The sequence below is a fragment of the Petaurus breviceps genome, unplaced genomic scaffold (genome assembly GCF_028583685.1).
Source record: "Petaurus breviceps papuanus isolate PSGF00001 unplaced genomic scaffold, PetGlider_PUasm1.0 78, whole genome shotgun sequence".
Taxonomy (NCBI): domain Eukaryota; kingdom Metazoa; phylum Chordata; class Mammalia; order Diprotodontia; family Petauridae; genus Petaurus; species Petaurus breviceps.
This window is the reverse complement of record NW_027186502.1, coordinates 7,561,429-7,582,066: the sequence shown is the minus strand read 5'-3', so window position 1 is coordinate 7,582,066 and position 20,638 is coordinate 7,561,429. Positions and strand designations below refer to the sequence as shown.

Below are 20,638 nucleotides of genomic sequence, written 5' to 3'. Positions count from 1 at the left end.
TACCCATATGAATATATATGTTATTCCCTCCTTAAGCCAAATCCAATGAGAGTAAAGTTGACCCATTCACTTTCACCTTCCTGCTCTTCCCCTCCATTGTAACAGCTTTCACTTGCCTCTTTTATGCGAGATAATTTACCCTATTCTATCTATTAATTTCTCCTTCTCCCAATATATTCCTCTCTCACCCTTTAATTTTATTTTTTAGATATCATCTCTTCATATTCAACTCACCCTGTACCCTTTGAGTACACACACACACACACACACATGTATGTATTCCCTTTAATTATCCTAATACTGAGAGGAGTCTCATGAGTTACAAATATCATCTTTCCAAGTAGGAATGTAAACAGTTCCTTATGATTTCTCTTTCCTGTTTACCTTTTCTTGCTTCTCTTTATTCTTGTATTTGAAAGTCAAATTTTCTGTTCAGCTCTGGTCTTTTCATCGCTTAAAATTCCTCTGTTTCACTGAATGTCTATCTTCCCACCTCCCGAAGTATTATACTCAGTTTTGCTTGGTAGGTGATGCTTGGTTTTAATCCCAGCTCCTTTGACCTCCAGAATATCATATTCCAAGTCCTTAAATTGTAGAACGTAGAAGCTGTTAGATCTTGTGTTATCCTGATTGTGTTTCCACAATACTCAAATTGTTTCTTCCTGACTGCTTGTAACGTTTTCTCCTTAACCTGGGAACTCTGGAATTTGGCTATAATATTCCTAGGAGTTTTCTTTTTGGGATCTTTTTCAAGAGGCAATTGGTGGATTATTTCAATTTCTGTTTTATCCTTGGTTCTAGAATGTCAGGGCAGTTTTCCTTGATGATTTCTTGAAAGATGATGTCTAAGTTCTTTTTTTGATCATAGTTTTAAGGTAGCCCGACAATTTTTAAATGATCTCTCTTGGATCTGTTTTCCAGGTCAGTTGTTTTTTGGATGAGATATTTCACATTGTCTTCTATTTTTTCATTCTTTTGAATCTGTTTTATAATATCTTCATTTCTCATAAACTCAACTTCCATTTGCTCCATTCTAATTTTGAAGAAATTATTTTCTTCAGTGAGCTTTTGGATCTCCTTTTCCATTTGGCCAAATCTGCTTTTTAAGGCATTTTTCTTTTCTTTGACTTTTTGGACCTCTTTTGCCATTTGGGTTAGCTTATTTTTAAGGTGTTATTTTTCCGGTACTTCTCCAGGTCTCCTTTATCAAGTTGACTGTTTTTTTCATGATTTTCTTGCAGCACTCTCATTTCTCTTCCCATTTTTTCCTCTACTTCTCTTACTTGATTTTAAAAATGCTTTTTGATCTCCTCCATGGCCTCTTATTTTTCTTGGAGGCTTTTGATGCAGGAGTTTTGACTTTGTTGTCTTCTTCTGGTTTTATGATTTGTTCTTCTTTGTCACTAAAAAGGATTCTGTAGTCTGATTTTTTTCATTTTCCCAGCCAATTACTTGATTTTTGAGCTCTTTGCAGAGGAAGGACTCTGCTTCCAGAGTGGGGAGTGCTCTGCCATAAATTTCTGGGATTTTATCCAACTGTTGTCAGAGGTACCTCTAGGCACCTATAAATATTCAGTTCTTCTAAGGTGATATGATCAAAGGAGAGATGTTTACGTCTTTCTTGGTCTGTGGCCTGGTCTGTGAGTGACCACAAGCATTCTTTTCTGCCTCAGAAATATAAGGAGGACTCCTTCTTCACAGACATCACAAGCTTTGCCATGCCAGTGCTCCTCCTCACCCCAGGACTGCCAGCCAAGACTGAGATCCAGGTCCAAGCAGAGCAAAGCAAGAAAGTCTTGCTTCAGTGACAGCAAAGAGATCCTTGCAATTGCCTTCTGAGCAGCTGCTTGATGCCCCCATCATCTATGGGCCTGGAGCTCCAGACACAACTGCTGCTGCTGCTGCTGTGCTGGAGCTGGGACCAGACTGTGCTCCTCTCTCACACAGGTCCAACAGAGTTTCCCCACTGACATTTTACTCTAGCAGGTCTATGCTGACGGGGCCCATATGGGACTGCACTCTGCTCCCAGTATGTCGTGGTAGATCCTTCCTATTGGCCTGCCAGGTTGTCTTCAGCTGGAGATGTGTTTCACTCTGTTATTTTGTGGGTTCTGTAGCTCTAAAATTTGTTTAGAGTCATTTTTTACAAGTCTTTGGAGGTGATTGGGGGGTAAGCTCAAACAAGTTCTTGCTTTTACTCTGCCATCTTGGCTCTTTCTTACTAGAGCATTTTTTTAATCTGATTGCTGATTGCTTTGATTTCTCCTTTTGAAAATAGTTCATATCACCATATCACCAGCTCAAGGAAAAAATATTAAAAGTATCAAGATTAAAGCAATTTAAATATGATGGTACCACAATTAGAATTACACAAGACCTAGCAGTAGATACATTAAAGGACTGTAGGTCTTAGAACATAACATTATTGAAGAGCAAAAGAACTGGAACTCTGGCCAAAAATATCATACCCTGAAAAGTTAAATATTATCCTGAATGAAAAAAATGGAAAATTTGATAAACTCTTAGACTTTCAAGACTTTGTTTAAAAAAATCCTGAACTTAATATAATATTCAACATTTAAGAACCAAGAGAAATATAAGACATATAACAAAAACTGAATAGAAGGGACCCACAAGGACAGATTGTTTACTTTTTATATATGTAAGATGTAAAATGGATGTCTAAGATTTTTATCAATAATTGGGTAGTTTATAAGAAAGATTGGGGAAAACCTAAGAATGATATGATTCTAAAAAGTAAAACCATTTAGGAACAGCTTAACAAAGTAATTATTTTAGATGCAAAAGGGAGAATGGATACAGAGGAATTAGATGGGTGAGGAGGGCTGGTAGCTCTGGTAACCTACTTTCATCGGGAATGGGTTTAAGAGAGAGCAATACATATATATTTAAAAGAGAATTAAAGTCCTTTAAATTCAGAAGAAATAAAGTGGTAGGGGCATAGGGAGGGGGGAGAGGACAAGAGAGGAATATTTATAGGGGAAAGTGAGGGAATAGGTAAAGTAGGGGTGTAGAAAGGTGTTTAGATTCATAGGAATGGGAGGATAGGGGAGAGATCCTTGGAAGATGGTAGGCAAGTCATAGGAGGACAAGGTGGTATGTAAAGGAGGCAGAAGGGATAGGAAATGAGGTATAGTCATACATAAAAAAAACAAAGATCAGGAGTAGAATAGGTTTGGGAAAGTATATGTCTACATAAGTTATGTATGTATATGTGTATGTATATATTTCTAGCTATAGAGAAACATATCTAAACTTTATTGTAGCCTTCTGGGAGGAGTTTGGGAGGAGGGAAGAAAAAAGAACAAAGTAAAAAAGTGCACAGCAGAAAAAAAAGAAAACTCACAAGGAAGCAAAGAAACGATGGACAATTCTCAACACAATGAATATTATCATCATGTAGGCTTTATTGAAATGAAAATCTATTGTTCCATGTTTTGAATCCTCTCACATCCTGCAATGCACAAAACATGCTTTTTTCTAACTTTATATCTAAGTTCCAATATTTAAATTTATGATATGTTTTTGTTTCTTTTCTCTATTTTGTATTTCTGGTGTTTGAGTCTAAAATAAAATTTCAAAAAAAAAAATAAAGGGGTGGAATTAGAATCATCCCTAAAATCTTCCAGGTCTGATGGCCTAGTGGTTTATGATTTAACACTACTATATGAAATAAAAATAAAGAAAATATAAATTTAAAAAATGTTCATATCTTTTGACCATTTATTAATTGGGGAATAGCTCTTATTTTTAGAAAATTGTCTCTGTTTTCTATATATTTGAGAAATGTAGCCTTTATCAGAGAAACTTGTTATATGTTCTCTCCCACCCCAATTTCTTGCTTTCCTTCTAACTTTGGCTATGCTAGTTTTATTTGTGAAAACCTTTTAAATTTTATTTTAATGTAATCAGTTATCTACTTTACTTCTGATAATCCTCTTTATCTAGTGGTTAGTCATAACCTCTTCCCTTATGCATAGATCTGACAGGTAGGACCTTCCCCGTTCTCCTAATTAATTTATATTACCATTCATCATCTCTCCCGAATCTGTTTTACTCTTCAGCTATTTTTTTCCAATGAGATAATTCACATTATCTTCCATTTTTTGTTTCTTTTGACTTAGTTTTGCTTCTTCATGTCTCATAGAGTTATTAATTTACACTTGCCTAATTCTAAATTTAAAGCAATTACTTTATTCAGTGAGCTTTTGTACCTCTTTTTCCATTTGGCCAATTCTACTTTTTAAGGTTTTATTTTCTTTAGTACTTTTTTGGTGCCTCTTTCACCAAGCTGTTAATTGTGCACTCAGTGGAGCCTCTGAGGATTAGATGCAACAAAGTATAGATTGATTCTCTGCCACTTGTACTAATTTTGGCCTAACAATTAACACCAAGAAAACATAGGTTTTCGACTATCCAGCACCACACCATCCATATGTAGAACCATCAGTTACAGCAAGTGGAGATATTTTAAATACTGTGGACAAGTTTACTTACCTTGGCAGTATATTTTCCAGGAATGTCCACATTGAGGTTGAGGTTGATGCACACTTTGGAAGAGCTAGTTCAGTGTTTGGGAGGCTCTGAAGCAAAGTATGAGAGAAGAGGTATTAGACTGCCTATCAGACTGAAGGTCTACAGAGCCATTGTGCTAACTTCATTGTTACATGCCTTTTTTTTTTTTTGACAGTATATTAGCACCAAGTCAGGGAACTGAATTGCTTCCATTGGAATTATCTTAGGAAAACAATGAAGATCGCCTGCCGCTGCCACTGCCGCTTCCCAGAGACCGCTGAATGCCCTGTCTGTCCGTCTGCCGCCGCCACCCACTCCAGGCACAGAACATTCAGTCATGGATAAAAATGAGCTGGTGCAGAAGGCCAAATTGGCTGAGCAGGCTGAGAGATATGATGACATGGCAGCCTGCATGAAGTCTGTAACTGAGCAAGGAGCTGAATTATCCAATGAGGAGAGGAATCTTCTCTGTGTTGCTTACAAAAATGTTGTAGGGCCCCGAAGGTCATCTTGGAGGGTTGTTTCAAGTATTGAGCAAAAGACGGAAGGTACTGAGAAAAAAACAGCAGATGGCCTGAGAATACAGAGAGAAAATTGAGACCGAACTAAGAGATATTTGCAATGATGTACTGTCTCTATTGGAAAAGTTCTTGATTCCTAATGCTTCACAAGCAGAAAACAAAGTTTTCTATTTGAAAATGAAGGGAGACTACTACCGTTATTTGGCTGAGATTGCTGCTGGTAATGACAAGAAAGGAATAGTGGATCAGTCACAACAAGCATATCAAGAAGCATTTGAAATTAGCAAAAAGGAGATGCAACCAATGCATCCTATAAGATTGGGTCTGGCCTTGAACTTCTCTGTGTTCTATTATGAGATGCTGAACTCTCCAGAGAAAGCCTGCTCCCTTGCAAAGACAGCTTTTGATGAAGCCATTGCTGAACTTGATACAAGGGAAGAATCATACAAAGACAGCACACTAATAATGCAATTACTGAGAGACAACTTGACATTGTGGACATCGGACACCCAAGGAGATGAAGCTGAAGCAGGAGAAGGAGGGGAGAATTAACCAGCCTTCCAACTTTTGTCTGCCTCATTCTAAAATTTACAGTAGACCATTTGTCATCCATGCTGTCCCACAAAGAGTTTTTGTTTACAATTTATGACAGTTTTATGTTACTTCTATTTGGATGTATATATTTCCCATGTGGTTTTTATGTTTAATATTAGGGGAGTAGAGCCAGTTAACATTTGGGAATTATCTGTTTTCATCTAAGGTGGCCAATATGGGGATATGGAATTTTTACACATGTTTTACATGTTTGGCATAGTACTTTTGGTACATCATGGTTTCACAAGGCCAGTGTTAAAACAGCTTCCATGTCTAAGCAAAGAAAACTGCCTACATATTGGTCTGTCATGGTGGGGGGGCGGGAGGGATAAAGGGATAATTGGTTCCAGCCACAGGTGTAGTTATTGTGGGTACTTTAGGGTTGGCTGTGGTAGAAACAGATGTCCCATAGATATTACATGTCATTCCATGTGTATCTGTGGAATACACAATCTCAACATGTACACCTTTATGATTGCAGTTGCAAAAGTGTTCCTTAAGACAAAGTTTTAACCCAGTCAATTTACTCTGGAGAAGGGCAGAAACGGTTCATATTCCATTATTTGTAAAGTTACCTGCTGTTCGCTTTCATTATTTTTGCTACACTCATTTTATTTGTATTTAAACGGTTTAGGCAACCTAAGAACAAATGTACAAGTAAAGATGCAGTAAAAATGAATTGCTTGATATTCATAAAGTCACTGTATATCAAGCACAGCAGTAAAACAAAAAACCCATGTATTTAACTTTTTTTAGGTTTTTTGCTTTTGTGATTTTTTTGATACTTGCCTAACATGCATGTGCTGTAAAAATAGTTAACAGGGAAATAACTTGAGATGATGGCTAGCTTTGTTTAATGTCTTATGAAATTTTCATGAACAATCCAAGCATAATTGTTAAGAACATGTGTATTAAGTTGATGTAAGTGGAATAAAAGTTTTATGAATGGACTTTTCAACTACTTTCTCTACAGCTTTTCATGTAAATCAGATCTTTAGTTCTGAAACTTCTCTAAAGGAAATTGTACATTTTGAAGATTTACTTCCCACTGGTAGCTATATAATGGGCTTTAAAAAAAAAGTTTAAGTGTAAAATTATCAAATGGCAAGAGTTCCATGTGTTCCATATTGTTCTGAACATTGCTCCCCTCTCCACCACCCTGATTTTCAGTTACTCTTTTAAAACAAAAGGTGGTGGTCTGAATAAAATCATATGTTCCACTTAAAAAAAAAGAAAATAATGAAGATCACTTGGCAGGATGAGGTATCAGACACTGAGATCATTTCTTGAGCTAAACTGCCAAGCATTCAAGGTCTACTGCAGAAAGCACAACTCCTATGGACTTGCCACAGAATGCCAAATGTACATTTACCTAAAAAGACTGTTTTACAGAGAACTCACCAAGACAGGTTCTCACATGGTGGTCAGAAGAAGCAATGCAAGGACACTTAAGGTTTCTCTGAAGAACTTTGGAATTTGTGTGACAAAGGAGACACTGACAAAATGCCACCTAGCATGTCACGCCTGTGTCAAATAAGTCATGCTATATCATGCTATGCTCTATGAACATAAGTAGAGTTCTGGTAGACCCTGTTCCTAAGGGTCCCTGCTCCCTTAGAATTGTAGTTGATACTGTTCCTCAGGGCCTCTGCCATCTTAGACTGCAAGCAGTGTTGTTCCTTAGAGCCCTTGCTCTCTCATGACCAAAAGTACTCTTCTTCTCTGTTGAACTGAGATCTGGGAGTGGGTATAGACAATTGAGTTGATAAACAGCATCCTGTCCTGCACCCTTTAAGGCTAATCATGACCAGCTCTCCTGAGGACTGCTGTCATGAATAACTTTAAGGATCTCGTCACATAGTATGGTGAATTCTCTATTCAGCAATAAATTAAAGCAAAACATTCCAGAAACTAAAGCACAACATTCACAACAATATAACACAATATTTCCTAGAAACAGTTTATGTTTCTAGGAAAACAAAGCTCAGCAGAGGCACAACAATATTTACACACTTTAAGCTTAACAGAGTTACAGCAACATTCATGCACGTTGCCAGTACTATCATCTCAATTCACTTCCTGTCTGAGAAATCAAGACAAATCAACAGAGTGCTTCTGTCTGACAAAGTAACACAATTCAACAGACAGAATGCTTCTGTTTGACAAAGTAACACCAACACAGAACAACAGAGTGCTGACATCACAAACATCTTCTCTCCTAGCTCTGCTTGGTCCCAGCTCGTATTTGAGCTTTTATATGCTCTACTCCTTCCTCTTCTACCCTTCTTGTTCTCTTCCGGCAAGTACTTCCCAATGTAGGCTCCATGTGATGATGTTAGGCCTATTAAGGGCAGGGAAGATCTCCAAACTCCCTTAGGCATATTAAGGGCAACACAATGTATGTTGTTTCTAGCAAAGACTTGACATAATCACAGGCAAGGCTCAAAGGCACTTGAATAACTGAAACAAGGAGCAAAGTGCTACTTTGCTTGCCATTACACACCCAGTACTAGCACATGGTTCCCCTGTAATCCTTTTCTGACAAGTTGCCTGACCCCTTTACTATCTGTGGCTTGAGAGTTCCCAAAGCTACTGCTAAATCTATCACAACCATGAAGTCATTCCACTGATGTTACTTCCACATAATGGACTCTGGGGTAGCCCTTACCCAAGTGTCACAGAACTATCTTTCAGATCTCCTAAGTTGTTTTGGGGTAGAAGACTGTCTTATTCTCACCTTTTGTTGTCTTTCTTGTTCTAGGATTCAATCTGAAGGTTTTATCTTAAAGCTGTTTAGAGGGGAATGCCGAGAAAACTTAGTTGTAGTTCTTCCTCTACTTTAACATCTTGGTTCCATTCCCAGAAGTCCCTTAGGAAGGTCTCATATTCAATTCCTGCCTCTGTGTTATCTTGGACAATTTACTTAATCCATTTATCTCAGTTTCCTCTTCTATATAATGGGGATTCCCAGGGTTATTGTCAGGATAAAATGAGTTAATAATTGTAAGGCTCTAAAACCCCTACAGAGTGTAAGCATAGAAAAGTTTTAATATCACAAAAATCATTTATCTAAAATAAAAAGCAAATATATCCAGTAGGGGTATACTGGAACCTTTTCTAATGAATATGGGAGTAAAGAAAGGATACTTATTCTCCTTACTATTATTTTATATAGTTCTATAAATCTGAGCAACAACAATAAGACAAGAGAAAGAAATTAAGGGCATAAAGATAGACAAGGAGAAGATAAAACTATATTTGTTGATGATAGGATAGTATACTCAGAAAATGCTAGGGAATCAGCAAAAGTACTACTAGGACAATAACTTCAGCCGAGTTGCAGGCTGCAAAGTAAATCTTCCAAATTGATATCATTTCTATATAATAATAAAAAAATCTAAGAAGCAAAAATAGAAATGGAAATCTCATCCCAAATAAGTACAAAATATATAAAATATCTGGTAATGAAACTGTCAATGCACAAAAATACTTGTATGGATTCAATTACAAAATACTTCTTAAAGAAATAAGGAATAGCTTAAATAGTTGGAGGAACTATTCAGTGCTCATGGCTGGGCCATGCCAATATAATAAAAGTGACAATCTTAGCAAAGTTAATTCATATTTTCAATGTTATGACAATCAGATTTCCAAAGGGATACTTTATTGAACGGAATAAAATAACAAAATTCATTTGGGAAAGCAAAAATTCTAGACCATCAAGGAAAAAATGATCAAAAGAAGTAGGAATGAAGGAGGAAAACACTTTGAGACCTCCAGATATAATATAAGGCAGCCCTCATCAAAAACATCTGGTATTATTTTAAAAATAGAGATAACAGATCAATGGAAGAGATTAGACAAAGGAGAATCAGAAGCAATGGAACTCAATAACAGTGTCTGACAAAATGAAAAATATAAATGACCTAGGAAAAACTTATTTCAAAAAACTGCTTGGAAAATTGCAAAGCAGTCTGGCAGAAATTAACCTTAGGCCACCACTTTATATCACATTCCACAATAGATTCTAAATGGACATGACACCTTAATATTAAAAATTAAATTATAAAAATATAGTCAATTGCAAAAGATAAAGTAGATAAATTTGATTACTTGAGACAGTAAGCTTCCATACACATAATTTTTTTTTGGATTAGAAGGAAAATAGTTGAATGAGAGAAATAATTGTATTACATTTCTCTGATTAAGTTTTGGTGCCCAAGATATATAAATAATTAACAAATATATATGCACACAAACACACATATATACTAATAGCCATTCCCAATAAATGAGTAGTCAAAGGATATAAACAATTCTCAATAGAAGTATTATAAAGTACTCACAATCTCATGAAAAAATGCTGCAAATCACCATTAGTAACAGAAATGTAAATAAAATAACTGAGGTTTCACTTTATTCCCTGAATATTAGTAAAGATGACAAAAATGACAAGAATCAATGTTGGAGGGGTTGTGGGATAATTAGCACACTAATACATTGTTGATGGAGCTGTGAAATGGTAAACCATATTAGAAATCATTTTGGAATTATGCAAATAAAGTGACTAAAATATTCATTCTCTTTGAACTAGAGACAACATTACGGGGCTAATACCCCAAGGGAACCATTATAAGGATAAAGTTCCCATAAATACTTGTTATGAATGGATTTATAATAACTCAGTAAACAAAGTCTGAGCTATGTAATTTATTAACAATGCATGCAATGGGTTCAGGACCCACCTCCTTAGTAGGCACAAGGTCCCTAAAAAAGAAATTTACAATGACTTTTACAGTTACTATTTTTAGATTTAGTGACTTTCTAGAGTTTGGGGACTCTGACTGGTTGCATCCACCTACATCTTTCAGAACTGTTAGTGGTACAATAATAAATGACTTCCCTGAAATTACATGACTTACAGGAAAATAAGACTTAACTCTGGCAGCTGTACAAAATGTTGGCAATGATACAACATTGAGTTTGTTTCGTTCTCTCCATCAAAATATTTCTAAGCATCACTTTTTGTGATAGCAAGAAGCAGGAGGCAAAGTAGACATCCATTTCTTTGGGAATGGCCAAACAAATTGTGGTACATAAATGTAACAAAATATTTCTGTGCTGTAAGAAATTATGTATGTGATGAATACAGAGAAGCTTGGAAAGATCTACATGAACTGATTAATAGTGAACTAAGCAGAACCAGGAAAACCATGTATACAATTACTATAGCAATGTAAATGGGGGAAAAAAAAACTGCCTACAAAAAAAAATGAAGTGACTAATAAAATTATTATGATCATGACTTGAATGAGGAGATATAATCATGGAGGTTGGAAGTTCACAGATGTTATACATTGTATATGTTTTAGGACTTTTTTCAATTTATTAATTAGTTATGCTGATTTTTCCTCTTTTTTGACTGTGAAAATTATTGATTGCCATAGAGAATAGCTATCTGCAAAGAGAGGAGGAAAGATATTAAGGAAAACTATGATTATGCAAAAAATAAAAAAAAATGAAGAAAAATTTATTTTAAAAAATGGTAGGCATTTCAAAATAAACAGTTAAATGATATGAACAGTCAGTTCTCTAAAGAAATCCAAGTTTGTAACACTCATGTAAAAAAATGCTCCAAATTACTACTAATTACAGAAATTATTCTGGGAAATTGCATCATTCTTGGTACTTACGCCTTATCAGTATCCTGATTGGCCTCCCAAATCCTCCATTTAAAGGGGACTTCCAGACTAGCCATTTCTTCATTTCTCACTAGCTCCACACCTTAGCACTAGACTTCATTATACTTTCAAACAGGAAGCCTTCTTTCCTACTCTCTACCTTTTTAGTTTCCTTTTGTGTGTTATCTATAAGCTCCTTGTAGTTGAGGATTATGTTTTTTTCACATTTGTATCCCTAGCACTTTGCACAGTCCTTATCATGTAATAGGCATTTAATGTTTATTGATTGGCTGAAATGAATTGAAATGAAATTTTAAAGAAGTTTGACAGCTATCAGAGAGGTAAAGATAAAAAATGAAAATGAAAGCTGTTGGAGGGAATCCAGGAAAGCAGGCCTACTGGTGTGCTTTGGTCTAGTCATTTTGGAAAACAATTTGAAACTACTCCCCCCTGTAGCAGCAAGCACCTCAGCATCCCTAGGGTGGCTGCTTAACACAGGTTCTTGGATCTGCTTTGATAAAAGAAAGCAACTCAAAATGGGTTAACAAAGCTTACTTTAATCAGCCAGATATGTATCGTTCACCTAGTTCAGGGGGAAAAGGTCAACACCCCGGACTTCAGAGTATACAGACAGAATTATCGAGACAGAGAAACAGATCAAGTAGACAGTTTCCAAACTGTCCAACCATTACATCCATACCAAATCAACATCTGGGTTTCAACATCTGGGTTTTTCAAAGCTGGGGGCTCTCAACAATGGCTTCTGAGAGTCCAGATCAAATCACAGAACACTTCTCAAAGTGAGCCCCAAAACAAAGCTACACATCAGGGCTTATATAGCCTTCTCCTGGCTCAGAGAATGTAACAACCTTATTGACTCACTGGCCAATCAAGAAATATCTACTGAAAAACAAGCCTCCTACCCCAGGCTCCAGGTGCACTTTAGCCTAGGGGCAGGGAAGATCTTTAAATTTGCATTTCCATTACACCCCCCCAAACTACAAACTTTGATCCAGCTATACTACTCCTAGCATATAAACCAAAGAACCGGGTAGAATTATTTAGGTAGTAACAAATGCTGTAAAGAAAAACAAACAGGAGAAACTAAGTCCAGTCCTCTGATTAATTGAATTACTGATTATGACTCAAGAGGATCAGTAATGAATGAAACATATTAACCACTTCTTGTGGAACAGAATGATAATGACCTCAAGGTACAGAATGAAACATACATTTTTGGACATAGCAAATGTGTGCATTTGTTTGCTTTGATTATTTATTTCTCATAAGAATCATGTTTTGGGGGCACTTCAGGGGCATGATGGAAACAACAATGATATTGCCCCCAAAAAAGAAGAAAAGAAAGAAAGAAAAGCTGATTATTGAAACATTTTAAAAATAATGTACAGAGGGGAACAGAAATTCAAAAAGAAACACACAAGCAGGATAGCTTTGAAAGAAACATGTTGAAGTTCTCATATTCTCATTTTTAAAGTAAACTGTATGTAATAGAGACCTTTTCATTTTGCATATAATTATATCTTTTTCTGTTCTTTGTATATGAAAAAACCATTTTTGGCAAGAGTTTTAAGACTATTTTAAAAATAACAGTATATTAACAGTTATATAAATTTTATATTAACTGTTATATAAAAATAACATACTAGCCACCTTAAATTTGAAAAAGATGATTAAATAGGGTAATAAATGTAACAAATTTTCTTGACATTATTAATCGTATAAGGCTATGGAGGAAAAGCTATGAATGTATATTAACCTTTTATTTTATCCATTTATTTATTTTTTGACTATATCTGTTATTTTATATTTCAGCTTTTACTCCTCGATGGAATGAAACTTTCACATTTACTATCCATGCCCCAGAAATGGCACTGGTTCGCTTTGTTGCTGAAACTCAGGCTACAATAGGTTCAAATGAATTCCTTGGACAGTACACATTACCACTGCTATGCATGAATAAAGGTAATTCTTCTAAAACGAATATTTCCATTTCAACAAACACATATCGAGTACTGCCAATGTGTAATTCAATATGCTAAGTACCAAGGAGACAACAATCAAAGACAATTTGGTCCATGCCCTTGTAAAGCTTTCAGGTTAATAGAGGAGATGATTTATGTACAAAAATAAGTATGATACAAGGAGGAAGGTCATGTGAGTAAAGATCAGTTTAGCCAAAATGCTCCTAGAAGTATGGGGAAAAACACTTTCAAGTTTAGAGTAGGTAAAATTTCATGGAAGAAAAAGAACATAAACTGAATCTTGAAGGCAGATCAAGGTTTTAAGAGGTGGCAAAGTGGAGGAAATCCACTGCAGGCATGGGAAACAGTCTGCATGAAATCATTGAGGTAAGAGAGAATGGAGACAATCTAGGAAGTTCAGTGTGACATGAAAGAGAGTAATGTGAAAAAATAGTATAAATTCTGCAAATGTAAGCTGAAGCCAAATTATTGAAGGCCTTAAATGTAAGGCTGGGTATAGACTTTATCTAGGAGGGGGTTTCATGGATATATTTCGCCAGGGAGTGACGTGGTCAGATTCCTTAGGAAGTGTAATTTGTCATCTGAAAGCAGAATAAGTTGGATATAGGAAAGTCTAGAGGGAGGGATATGAGATCGAAGCCTGTTACAATTGTTCAAGTAATAAGTGATGTGGATTTAAGATTATTGCGGAGTGGAAAGAAGTGACAGATGTATTAACATTTTTAAATGGTTGGACTTTTCTAGTACTATATCTTGATAACAAAAAAGCACCATAGGAGAAAATATAGTGAGGCATGGGGATAATAACAGATGGAAAATGCATCAGTTTCACAAACTGAAAATATCCTTATAGTTTAATCTCAGTCCTTAGCAATCAGTTAACACAAGTGCTTACTACGTGCCAGGCACTGTGCTAAGCACTGGAGATGCAAAGAAAGGCAAAAAACACAACGCTGTCCTCAAGGAACTCACAGTCTAATTCACAGCTCCCATTGTTGGACAGCCTACTCTTCTTACCTTTATCTGAGCAAATTCCTGATAAATCTTAGTGTTCAATTCAATTCAATAAACATTTAAGTGTTTATAATTTGTCAAATACTTTTCTTGGTACTAGGGATTCAAAGATGAAAAGTGCAATATTGCCAACCTTTAAGGAGCATGCAGTTTAGCTGGGGGTGGGTGGATATGTATATAAATAAGTATAATACAAATTAAACTTGGGGGGGGTTCCTAGGAAAAGTCAAACAGGCATGAAAAGGTTTTCTTTAGTAGTACTAATCAGAAAAGGCTTCATGGAAAAGATGGCAACTGAGTTAAGCATTGAAGGAAAGAAAATATTTCAACAGTCAGAGATATGTAGGGAGTCAGTTAAAGAGACAGAACACAGAAGTAGGAAAAAGTAGCATGCGTTCAGGAAATTACTAGCAAGTCCAGTAGGCTAAGTCAAACAGGAAAGAACTTAAATGCTATAATCCAAGCATTAGCATCCTGTAGACCAGAAGTGTCAAACTTAAGGTCTGAAGGTTGCAAGCTGCCCAGAAAAACTGAACTTAATGTGAATCTGGTTAAAAAGTAATTGGGAAATGTCTAAGAAAAATAATTACAAATACCATATAATATAAATAATGGCAACTTGTAATTTCCTAAATCAATATGCTGCCCTGTAAGGATCCATTTCTCTTTGAATTTGACACCACTGCTGTAGATAAGCAGGAGATATTGGAAGCATTTAAGCAAGTGTGTGACTTGAATAGATCTAAGAATCAGGAAGATGACTTTGAGTTTGATGTGAAAGATTTATTAGAGATGGAAGAAACTGGATCAGTTAGGAAGGAGGTATGGGGGTGCATTTGGAGGCTTGAGAAAGAGAGAGCTGGAAGAATTTGGTGGGAGGATTTATAGAGAATCTATCTCAATACATAAAGGATTTGTAGTTTATGTCAGTGTAAGGTATGAATGGTAAACATGTACATATTTGCATGTTCACATGGGTTGCCAAAATGTGACTCAAAGGAAAACAGGAATAGTTATCTATGGAATATCACCCATCTTTCTTCAAAGGAGACTGATGTCTGTCAGGAAGGGAGCAAAAGAAAGGGGCCATGAAGCTAGCCTCTCTGCTTCCCTCAGGGAGGGAATATCAGAATGGAATCTTGCTAGTCTAGAGGAAATAATTTTTAGGTTCAAGCCCCTCTCCTAGTGGTTACTTTTTAATGTAAAAGGTGTTTCCAAGGCTATAACCAAAGGTTTGACTCCCTTCCTACAAAATTTTAGTTACACAAAGATCACCACAAACCTATTTATCCAAGGTGATAGCAAACAGTATTTAAAGAAGTTATACAGGTTAGAATTTGCCAGATGATATACATAGTGATTGAGCTCTTCCCCTGGGAGTGAGATATCTTATCTCAACCAAGAGAGACAGTCCCTAATTTCATTCAAGCAGAAGTTCCCTGAAGTAGCTAATGATAGAAGCTGAATATAAGGACATGCTCAAGGTACTGGCTCCTCTATGTGTTGGCTTCTTCCTAAAATATTTTTCTTCCTCCAGCGACCTCTCTGAAGAGAGCTGGAATAATGTGTTTCCTCTCTAAAACTGGAAACAAAAATAATTCTCTTCTTTCAAGCTCTCACCAACTTTGTCCCTCATACAAGCATAGAGCATGGTTATCATTCTCTCTACTAATGAAGAGAGTCTTATGCAAATGCCTATGCTTGGGACCTTGGTTACATGAGTGTGATAACTCCTTCTGTAATGTAGATCACAACTTGTCTATAACTTATTTTCTTGTGAGCTGCTTGAGAATCAGAGAAGTGACTTGGCCATGGTTATATAGTTCAATAAGTTTAAGAAATAAGATTTAACCTCATGTCTTACTACTCCATGTCCAAGCACATTATCCATGATAAAATCCCACCTTTTAGAAATGATTTTCTTATAGGAAAGGGAACCCAGTTAAGAGTAGATAGTATAAAACATTAGCACAGTACTTTTTATTCTTCCAACAGTTTTTAGCATCTCAGGAGTAGGTTTGGGACAGTACAGGAATAGAAGAAAGTTGGGGGGTAAGGTTAACACAATCTGGAGAAAAGTGTGCTGAATCAGCTGAACCTAGAGGAAATGAAAGGAAATGTGACCAGAAAAAAATGACAGACTCAGAAAAAAACAGATTGAGAGACTGAAATTCTCAATGAGGGTGAAGAGAAGAGTTAGGAAAAGTGAGTCCAAGGGAGAATCATTTGAACAAAAAATTGAGGTCAGAGAAAAATTTCAGCTTGAGATCTTAGAGGTGGAAATTTTGGGGTGATGGTGATATATAATGCATGACCCTTGAATGGCCAGTGTAGTATGAAGATAGTGATCATGGGAGTTTAGATATTAAGGAAAGAAGTCAGTTAGAAAGGTTATCAGTATGAATGTTGAAGTTATTAAAAATGTTGTTATGGTGCAGAGATGAATATCATAAATCAGGTGGTGAAGTCATTGAGGAAGATATGTCCAGGTCAATGGCAGATACAAGAATCAAGGTAGGATGAGCTTTAAGTGAAGGGAGGTCAAATAACAGTGGCAGAGGATCTAGACATGGCAATGGAGAGAAAGGAGCATGTTATTTTTCTCCTCTTTGTTCTGTTTTTTTGGGGATGGGAAGATTAGGGAATAAAGGACTAGGATTGGAGAGGGTAGGTGAGGGGAGTTTTTTCCTCAGAGGACATATTAGTTTCAATTAGCACCAGGAAGTGAAAGGAGTATAAGAGGAAGAGACAGATCTTCAGTGGAAAGAGTTTATGTCTAGCCAGGAAATGGTTTGAGATCACAAAGAGTAAGGGAATAAGAGGTTGGAACACAAATTGGAAGGATTGTTGGCCATAAGACTGGGGTATCTGCATAGTAGAAACTAATGGAAGTCAATCAATACATCAACAAAGAGTTCCTTGTTATGTTCAATTACTGGAGCCTTTACTTATGGTACCCCTTGCTGATATTATGCTTACTTGATTGTAGTTGATAAAGGTTCAGCGGCTTTAATGGAGGAAGAGAGATGGTGATAAAATCAGCCCCTTTCCCCCAGGAGTAGATCCCAGAGACCATATGGCATTTACAGTAGCTTAATCTCACTATCAACCATTTTTGACGCCCTTCTCTAACATTCAACTATAATTGTACTGATTCTTTCTCATTAATAGATATCAGAACTATGTTAAACATAAGACAATACAAGAACAGAAACTGGTTATTTTATTTTGGCAAATTTAAGACATGTTTTTTTTATTTGCCTAGCAAAAAATCATTCTTTTTCTGTAGCAGTACTGTAGCAACCTTTAATTTACTTATTTTTATTTTTCTAACCAATTATGATTTCATTACAGGTTATCGCACTATTCCTCTATTTTCCAAAACAGGTGACGATCTTGACCCTGCTTCATTATTTGTTTATGTGTGGTACCATGAATAGCATTTACAGTATTCTACATGCTGTGAATCTGAATAAAGCAACCAAAATGAATGTCCATATCTTTTTATTGATATGTAAGTAATTTCTCCATATTTTGATTAACTATGAAATAGTCTCCACTAAGCTAGCCTGAGAAGCAGGGAGAGATGAAGTCAAGCTTCCTCTCTGACACAGACTTTCTATATGACACTAGGCAAGTTACTTAACTTCTTAGCTCCCCATGTAACTTCTCAAAGTATAGAATTTCAGAATAATTGCTGAACTGCATTGATAGAGGGAGTTTCCTCACCAGAGTTCTCATCATTAGTGAATTAATAAATCTGGAGTTTAAAAAAAGAAAGAAAAGAAAAAGGAAATGAAATGGTTGTAAAATATTTAGCAGTATAAATGGAGTGAGGAATCTGAAAATTTCTGACTTTTATGTAGTATATTTCATTGTTGAAATTACATTGTCAGATTCTTTGTTCCCTATTTCCTAGAAATTAATGAGACACTAAATTCTCAGATATAAATATAAAGAAGATTTGATTATTTTATTCAAATTACACAGACATTTTATGAAGGACTATTAAATTGGTTTTTCACTATAACCATATACAGTTTCCTTGTATTCCTTGTTTCCTAGGTCTTTATGTATACTTCTGTCTGGTCTTGCTGAATTATCATTTTATAAATTTTAAAATTTGCAATGCATGTACATATTGTTACTCTTCACTTTTAAATATAACTCCTGTTCTACTTCATATTCTGACCTTCCTGACTTCAATAAGATTATGCCTTTTAGAATGTCATACACCTCACATACCAGACTGTGGAAACTTAATAAATATCCTACATCAGTATGAAGGGTGACAATAATGACTTTTTGCATAAGGAGAACCATCTGCCGTTGCCCAGCAAAACACAAATGAACTATACAGCATGATAATATGTTAACTATTTGCATTTTTTACACTTAAGACTAAAAGTTTTTCTACTAAAATTCCACCCCAATTCATATTCTTGAAACCAATGTTAGAAACTTCTGAGATTGTTAAATCAGCTAGGTGGTTCAGTATCTAGAACATTGGACTTGCAATCAGGAAGACCTGAGCTCAAATATGGCCTTAGATATTTACTAGCTGAGTGACCATAGTTAAGTCTCTTAATCTTTGTCTGCCTCAGTTTCCTTATCTATAAAGTGAGCATAAAAATAGCATTTACCTCCTAGGGTTGTTGTGAGAATAAAAGGAGATATTTGTAAAGTGTTAAGCAAAATGCCTTAGAGATGATAGTAAATTAATAAATCCTTCTTAAAAATAAAAATTTTTGAAGTCTATCAACTCATCAATTTTCATTTTTGGGGACACTAGGAGGAATAAACTGGTACTATTGATATTACATATCATTGTTCCTAGATTCTCTTTCAATCTCTTTTTGCTGAAATGTTTGACCACTTTCTGGGTTATTTTATTGAACTCTTGGCTAAGTTATCTTTAATTTCTCAGGTTGTTCAACTTGATAGTCATTTCACTTGCTGCTTACTTGGATAGCCTCTAAGAAAACCATAAATCTGTCACAGCTCATCCTTGTGTTCTTTGAAGATGAAAAAGTGAATGACAAGTTTCTATTCTTGGCAATAATTTATGGAACTGGAAAGAGAGAAAGAAAGAAGGGTAGAAATGGGGACTAGAACTATGGTTTCATTGATATAAAGAACCTTGGGATGCGTTTACCTCCTCTGCTGATGCAAGTGAGCACCTTCTCTACAACATAGTTTAAAGACTTGCCTATAGAACTGAGAAACTGCATGATCAGTAGAAATGAGATCGATTTTTCTCTCTTACTTTCCTTTAGACAAATTTTTATTGTCTATAATGTGTTTTCACTATATCTCACTGCCCTCCGAGAAAGTCTCCCGATAGCTATTCCATTCTGCACATGCTACTGCATTGTTGGAGCACAATTTTGAGTAAAATTTGTAATTTTCAACTTGTTTATATCCTTCACTTTTAATTATACATATATATATATATGTATATACATATATACATATACACATTTTTTATATTATTATATACCTTCCATGCTTTTCTTTTACATGGGAAATCCTTAAAGGGGACTTCACTTCCTAGAGAAGATTGAGGATTTTAAAAACTACCTCTCAGATACATAAGGAGAAATCTACTAGGTATTCCTTGCAAATAGGTTTTGCAACCTGGGATGTGATATTGGTTTCTGAGAGGATTGGTGGTAGAGAACTGGAAATGGTTCAGGAAGCTTCTGCCATAAGGAGTTTCCAGAAAAATATGGCGGTGAGTGGCTTCTTCCAAATCAATTGATCAAGTAATCAGCATACATTTATTAAGTGCTTATTATGTACAAGGAACAATGCTAAGTGATGAGGATTCAACAAAATGTAGGCAAAAACAATCCCTGCCCTCAATGATCTTATATTCTAATGAAGAAGACAATATGTACATACATAGGTAGATATGAGATATATACAAAATAGATGGAATACAAAAACAAATCTATAGGACTATCAAAATGAAAACTTAAAATGATAAATTATTGGATGTCTATATTCACATATTAATTCTAACATTTATTTCTTATTGGGTCTTTTTATTGAACTCTTGGCTAAGTCATCTTTAATTTCAGTGGCACAATATTTCCATATCCTACTGGGTTAGCTGAAGCAAGAAATATCATCTACAACACCATTGCATAGAGCTGGAGCCAGATTTCCTTGAAAAAAAATTATAAAAAAACTAAACAGCAATGGGAAGAGTGTCATCATACAAAAAGGTCAAAAGAAAGCAGTCAAAGTGATGAAATAAAGGGAAAAAGGAAAGATAAGGAGAATA

General features: G+C 35.6%; 1 protein-coding gene and 1 pseudogene across 1 annotated transcript in view; both read left to right on the top strand.

Annotated features, from left to right (window-relative positions):
* Positions 1-17,913, top strand: part of PLCZ1 (phospholipase C zeta 1) — an 80,048-nt gene extending 62,135 nt beyond the window's left edge. The window contains exons 11-12 of the mRNA XM_069106049.1: positions 13,166-13,315; positions 17,704-17,913. Of these exons, the coding sequence (XP_068962150.1) occupies positions 13,166-13,315; positions 17,704-17,789 (236 nt within the window). The 3' untranslated portion in view covers positions 17,790-17,913. The remainder of the gene's footprint in view (positions 1-13,165; positions 13,316-17,703) is intronic.
* Positions 4,789-6,891, top strand: LOC138175668 (14-3-3 protein zeta/delta pseudogene; annotated as a pseudogene).
* Positions 17,914-20,638: the final 2,725 nt, after the last annotated feature.